At 47.5% G+C, this 6,614-nt stretch overlaps 1 protein-coding gene across 5 annotated transcripts in view; it reads left to right on the top strand.

Annotated features, from left to right (window-relative positions):
• Positions 1-5,731, top strand: part of RPH3AL (rabphilin 3A like (without C2 domains)) — a 204,073-nt gene extending 198,342 nt beyond the window's left edge. For all 5 annotated transcript variants that reach the window (XM_056819597.1, XM_007485742.3, XM_007485739.3 and 2 more), the window contains one exon: positions 4,411-5,731. In XM_056819597.1, the coding sequence (XP_056675575.1) occupies positions 4,411-4,445 (35 nt within the window). In that variant the 3' untranslated portion in view covers positions 4,446-5,731. The remainder of the gene's footprint in view (positions 1-4,410) is intronic.
• Positions 5,732-6,614: the final 883 nt, after the last annotated feature.

Raw genomic sequence — 6,614 nt, forward strand, 5'->3', positions numbered from 1 at the left:
CCAGCACCCAACCTATCGTTCCAGCCTTGTTATACATGTTATACACTGACTCCTTCCCATATTCTACAGTCCAGCCAAACTGGTGTTCTCTCTGTTCTTCATACATGACATGTCACCTCCCATCGCCATGCCTTTGCACTGGCTGTATCCCCATAAGTGGAATGCACTCTACCTCCCAGAATCCATCTCTGCCTTCAAGGTGCAGCTCAAATATCACCATTTACATGAAGTCTTTCCTGATCCCCTGCAACTGTCAATATCCTCCCTCTGAAATTACCTCTTTTGAATCACCTGCTATTTATTTGTATTTATTCTCCTCACACAGGGAGTCCCAAAAGCCTTAGGGCTGATTTATGCTTTTAGTATTTATTCTGTATATGCAGATCAAGTCCATATATACTGACAGGTGGAATCCTTGTCTCTGAGTTCTTTAAGAGCAGGCTCTTCTTTGTATATATTACCCCAGTGCCCAGCACAGTGGATCAGGGTGAATGCTAAATAAATACTTGTCCATTGATCCAATTAAGCAGATCACAGATTAAATAGGAGTCATCTTACTTGGGAGACATCAAGTTTAAACCTTTCACTTTATGTGGAATGGAAAAGGCATTTGTCAAAAACTTACTCTATGCCAGGCACTGCGCTAAGGGTTGAGGATTTAAAAAAAAAAAAAGGAGCTCGTGTTTTAATTGGAGGAAACAACGAATAGAGGAAGAATCTTATTTGTGTTTAGTTCATGGCATGTAATTAATCACAGAAAGTCCAGACATTTCGCTTTAATCAGCCATCAGTCAATCAAAAGTAAACTAGGTGTGAACAAATCCTTAATCAGTTTGAGAGAAGGGGGAGGGGGGCATTGGAGAAAAACAGATGATGCCACGAGGAAATATCTTGAGATTGGTCAAGAAAACCAAGTGAATCCTCTTAGGCTACATATAAAAATAGCAAGCTAGTCCAGTAGGAGCCGAGTCCTCTAAGCCCCTGGAGCCCCACTGACCATTCCGTGGGAGAGACTGGATTAACAGGAGACTGTACAGCCAGCTGGAAGTGGAGAGGAACATAGAGAAACAGAGAATCAGAGACAGAAAAAGAGAGACAGAGAGAGAGAGGAAAAGAGACAGAAAGAGACAGACAGAGAGAAGAGAGGAGACAGAAACAGAAACAGAAAAAGAGAAAGAGAGGCAGAGACAGAGAGAGGAAGAGAGTCAGAGAGAGAGACAGAAAGAGAAACAGAGACAGAGAGAAGAAAGGAGACAGAAACAGAAAGAAAGAGAGGCAGAAACAGAGAGGGAGAGAATCAGAGAGACAAAGAGAAAGGAAGAGAGACAGAAAGAGAAACAGAGACAGAGAGAGGGAGAAAGTTAGAGAGACAGACAGAAAAAAGAAGAGAGAGAAAGAGAAACAGAGACAGAGAGAGGAAGAGGAGACAGAAACAGAGAGAGAGAAAAAGAGGCAGAAACAGAGAGAGGGAGAGAGTCAGAGACAATAAGAAGAGAGACAGAGACAATAAGAAGAGAGAGGGAGAGAAAGAGAATATCCAGAGACAGAATCAACCAGGTTAGAACATCAAAAGATCAGAATATTTATTTGGAGGTCTCATCCACTCAAGCTAAGAGCAGCCTGAGGCTGATGACAGGTCTACACTGGGAGCTGAGAGACACCCAGAGAACAAACCAGGCAAACTTCTCAAGGAAAAAACCTTTCAGAGAAGAGAGAAGTTATAGTATGGGCTCTACAAAGGCACCAACCGTTGGAGATCAGCAGGTCATTAAGGGCAACTTCATGAGGACTCTACAGTGGGGAAAAAAGGGAACTCCCAATGCCTGAGCACTATGGCTTAGCCCTTTGTCACTCATGCCTCTGGGCTTACTCTAAGTTTGAGCCCACTCTCCACACTCTCCACAAGCAATTTGTGAGGGAAAGTATGCCTCCTGGTTTGGGTGGACAGATTATTTTCATAGTAACTATCCTTGTTATCCTTAATACATATTCTTTTTTTTTTAATCCTCACCTTCTGTCTTTGAATCAATACTGTGTATTGGCTCCAAGGCAGAAGAGCGGTAAGGGCTAGGCAATGGGGGTCAAGTGACTTGCCCAGGGTCACACAGCTGGGAAGTGTCTGAGGCCAGATTTGAACCCAGGACCTCCCATCTTTGGTCCTGGCTCTCTATCCACTGAGCTACCCAGCTGCCCCCTACATATCCTTTTAAAATGTATTAAGTGGGGCATCTGGGGAGCACAGTGGATAGAGCACCAGATGTAGAATCGGGGGGACCAGGTTTCAAATTTGACCTCAGATATTTCCTAGCTGTGTGATCCTGGGCAAGTCCCTTAACCCCCATTGCCTGGCCTTTACTGCTCTTCTGCTTTGGAACCAAAACACAACATTGATTCTAAGACTGAAGGTAAGAGTTAAAAAAAGAATTGATGGGGCAGCTGGGTAGCTCAGTGGATTGAGAGCCAGGCCTAGAGACAGGAGGTCCTGGGTTCAAATCTGGCATCAGACACTTCCCAGCTGGAACCAATACCCAGTAATGATTCCAAGACAGAAGGTAAGGGCTTAAAAAAAAAAAAGAATTGATACTAGGACAGACGATAAGGATTTTCAAAAAGCTAGTTAAATATGATTAATGGTGATTTAATAATGATAATTAACATTTATATAGTGCCTTAAGGATTGCAACTTACTTTACATTTGTTATCTGTTAGCAAGCTGTGCTAGGCACTATAGTAAGGCCTTTACAATTATCGTCTCATTTGATCCTCCCCTTGGGAAATGGGTTCTATTTTTATCCCCATTTTATATAACTGAGTCGGGGCTGAGACCCAACGGTGCTATACCTGAAATACCTAAAGGAGCTTACTTAAAGGCATCAGATTTAACCCTTTCATTTATGTGGGGTGTAAAGGGCATTTATTAAACACCTACTGGATGCACTCCAGCACCCCAAGCAGCCAGGTTTCCTAAGTCCCAGCCCAGAATTCTCTGCTCTTACACTGTCCCATCCCAAGAATTGGCCAACTTGGCTGCCTGGGCGGATATTCTTAAGTGGGTGACTTTCCAGGCTTACATCGTCTTTGATGCTGAAGACTTGAGCATTCCTGGGGAGCTCCTGCTTCCCTCCGGGTCCCTCGTCCCTGCAGATCCACTTGCTAGGCACTAGGAGCAGCCCTGAAGGTGTGACAGCCGAGTGAGTGTTCTCTCAGAAGCACTTCTTCCTTCCAATGCCCATTTTTGCCTCTTTTCTCATTGAAGGCACAGTAGGATAAAAAAGATTCTCTCTCCATCTTCTGAAAGCCAAGTTGCTCTTTGTAGCTTTGGCTTAGTAGAACTCAGATGAGTTCCGACAGGTTCATTTCTGCAGCAGGAGACTGATGCGAGGGAGGCTGCTTTCCATTCCCATCCTGGCATTTGGGGTTCAGTCCGATCCCCCCTCCTCAGGACCCTCAGAATCATGGCCCTGAGGATTTAAAATCAAAAGACTCCAGCCTCTTTATTTACAGAGGAGGAAACTGAGGAAGCTTTAAGTGACTTCTCCAAGGTCACACAGATAAGGACCAGAGTATCCCAACTCACCTGGTTCCCAACACTACACACTGCACCCCCAGCACCAGCAGCTGATGGGAAAGGGAAAGCTGTGGGCTGGGAGATCCACCAAGGGAGGGAGGGAGGTTAGTCCAGGGCAGCCTTTAAGATGCACAGTGACATTTCTAGGACCTCTCTGAAGGTCAGCCTGAGATGGAGGCTCATCAGATCACAGATTTTACGAATGGAAGGAGTCATGGAATTATAGACCTTAGAGGCGGTCCAGTCCAACCTCCTTCATTTTACAGAGGAGGAAACTGAGGTCCAGAGAGGTGAAAGAACTTTTGTTCCGCCTCTCCTAACAAGTAAGTGAAATCTGAAACAGGATTAGCATCCAAGTTATCCTGACTCTGTCTGGCGAACCTTTTCCAAGTTCGAGTGCCCAGAAGGCAAATTCAAGCGGGCTGTGAGCCCCCACGTTACCCCCAAAGAGCAGAGGGAGGAAGGGCTTGCTTTGGGCAGCTGGACAGAGGGGCGGGGTGTGCAAAAATGTCCTCAGGTGCTGCGAAGAGGGGGAATGGAGCAGCTCCCCGAGTGCCGGCTCTGCACTCGTGCCATGTCTTGGCCAGTGCTGTACTGTACCATAATGTACCTGATCCAGCCCCCTCGTGTTATAGGGGAGTCAGCCGAGTCCAGAGCAGGCAAATGACTTACCCCAAATCACACAGATATTAAGTGAGCAGAGTCAGGATTTGAATTCAGGTCTGGCCATGACAATTGCTGCTCTCCTAGGGCCAGCACTTAATTGGAACCAGTGTGGAAGTTCATGTCAGTCTGCTCTTTTTTCTATTGACTTTTTTTTGTCCCTGTTCTTATTCCCAAAGGCAAGAGACACACCTGGATGAGTCCACGTTGTTGACAGAAGCAAAGGAAGCCACTGGCTTCTGCCATGGGCACAAGCTGGACTTTTCTTTGGAACACACAGACACACACAACCCCCTCAGTGTGCCAGGCACAGGGCTGCGTCCTGGTTTTCCAAGCTGCCTCCTAACAGGAACAGAATCGGCCTTTCCTACAACCCTCACGGACCCTGGCAGTCATCTGTAAGAGGGCACCTGGGGCAGTCCTGTGCCCACTTCACACAGCTGCTGCCCACTCCCTCCCCAGGAAACCGAGTGGCTTCTAAGGATGGACGGCTCCAAGAGGAAAGTGTGACCAGAGGCCCTCGGCTCCCTCCTCTCCCCCTGTTGGACGATGGGGACTGGACCATCCTCCGGTTGAGGGGTCCCCGTGCAGATGTTGGCATCTGGTCTTCTGGGGGAGGGGCTTCATGGGAATGGACTGAAGCTAGGTTGTAGCTAAACTGTCGTCTTCACTGGCCTCCTGTCTGCACCCCGCTTGGGAAGGCAGCTTAGTCTGAAGGTTCAGCCTTTTTCTTTATCTTCTTTTTATTCAATTCTTCCCTGAGTGAGCCCTCAAGCTCTCAAGCCCACCCTGATTGGGGGGGGGGACCCGTCTCTTTAAGGTAAGGAAAACGAATCTGAATGCTAGTGATGAAGTCAATGAACTTGGTCCCCAGAATGAGGAGAGGGACCACGTGAGATGGAGAGTCACCAGCTTTCCCCTTCAGAGACGCCCTAAGAGGGGCTAAAGACCCTCCCCCTCCCCGCCCCGCACCCCATTTTGGAGCTGCCTGTGAAACTCCCTCCCAGCCAGGTTGATTAAAATTCCTCGGCTCCCCTTCCCTGCCTCCCTTCCTGATTAGTCTCACTTCAGCCAGAGTCAAAGACAACCACTGGGTGTCTGGCAGCGCTCAGGAATGAATAGCAGAAATTTTGCCTCCTCAATAGCCAGCCTTGGGCTTATTCTCTTGCCAAGACACGTGGGTCCCAGAAGCCACGAGTTCATTTCTCTTCACAAGACTCAGCTTGGCGTGGAAAATGCCAGATTCACAGAGGTTGGCAAACTCTTGGAAAAATCCACTGTGATGTGCTGCCTTGGGGGGGCTCTTTATTTGAATGACTTCTGTCCCCTCGGAGTCCTGGGTTCAAGGCCTGCCACCCCACCTCCAGGCTGACAGGTCTGAGCCTTGGGGGTCCCGAGCTTTCATCCTCTTGTTGGAACAGTGGGTGTGGGAGCCTGCGGCTTCCCTGTGATGAGGTCTTCAGGAAGTAAACAATAAAAAACAAACTAGAATTGGCATCCAACCACTTGGTGTCTCTGAGAGCAGAGAGCAGATTTCCCTGGGCTGTCTGTGAGGCAGATGAGGCAGAGGCTGCCCGGTGCCCTGTGCTGAGAGCGGGAGCCCCCTCGGGCAGAACCTTCTGCCTTAGAATCCACCCAAGTAATGTCCGAAGAGTGGGAAGAGCTGGGCAAGTGGGGTGAAGTGACTTGCCCACAATCACACAGCTAGAAGTATTTGAGGCCACATTTGAACCCAGGTCCTCCCAGCCCCAGGCCTAGTTCTTTATCCTTTGTGCTCCGGAGCTACCCCAAAATTATTTTTTAAAACAAGTTCACAGATCTCAGGTTAAGGATCCCTGGCTTAAATGCTGGCCCACCCCTGCTTATAGCTCATAGGATTAGATTCAGAGGAATCTAAAGAACTTCTCATTAAATAAACAAAAACTTACTTCCTGTCTTAGTAACACCTAAAATGGGCAAAGGCTAGACAAGCAGGGTTAAGGGACTTGCTCAGGGTCACTCAGCTGGGAAGTGTCTGAGGCCCGATTTGAACTCGGAACAATGAATCTTTTTTACTCTAGGCCCAGTACTTTATCCACTATACCACCTAGCTATAATTCCTTGGTCTTACTAATTCCTAGTTTGGGAACTTCCTCAATAGTCATCTCTTGAGACCCAGAGATGGGAAGTCCTGGGTTCAAATGTGACCTCAGACACTTCCCAGCTGTGTGACCCTGGGCAAGTCACTTAACCTCCATTGCCTAATGTAATGAGGGACTATTTGTATGGTAAATGATAACTAAGATCAGGCTTGATTAAAAAAAATAGTCATCTCTTGGTGTTCTACATGCATGGAATCAGCTGGGAGAAAGAGACACGAGTAACCCCACAGCTGAAGTTAACA

The sequence above is a fragment of the Monodelphis domestica genome, chromosome 2 (genome assembly GCF_027887165.1).
Source record: "Monodelphis domestica isolate mMonDom1 chromosome 2, mMonDom1.pri, whole genome shotgun sequence".
Classification (NCBI taxonomy): Eukaryota; Metazoa; Chordata; class Mammalia; order Didelphimorphia; family Didelphidae; genus Monodelphis; species Monodelphis domestica.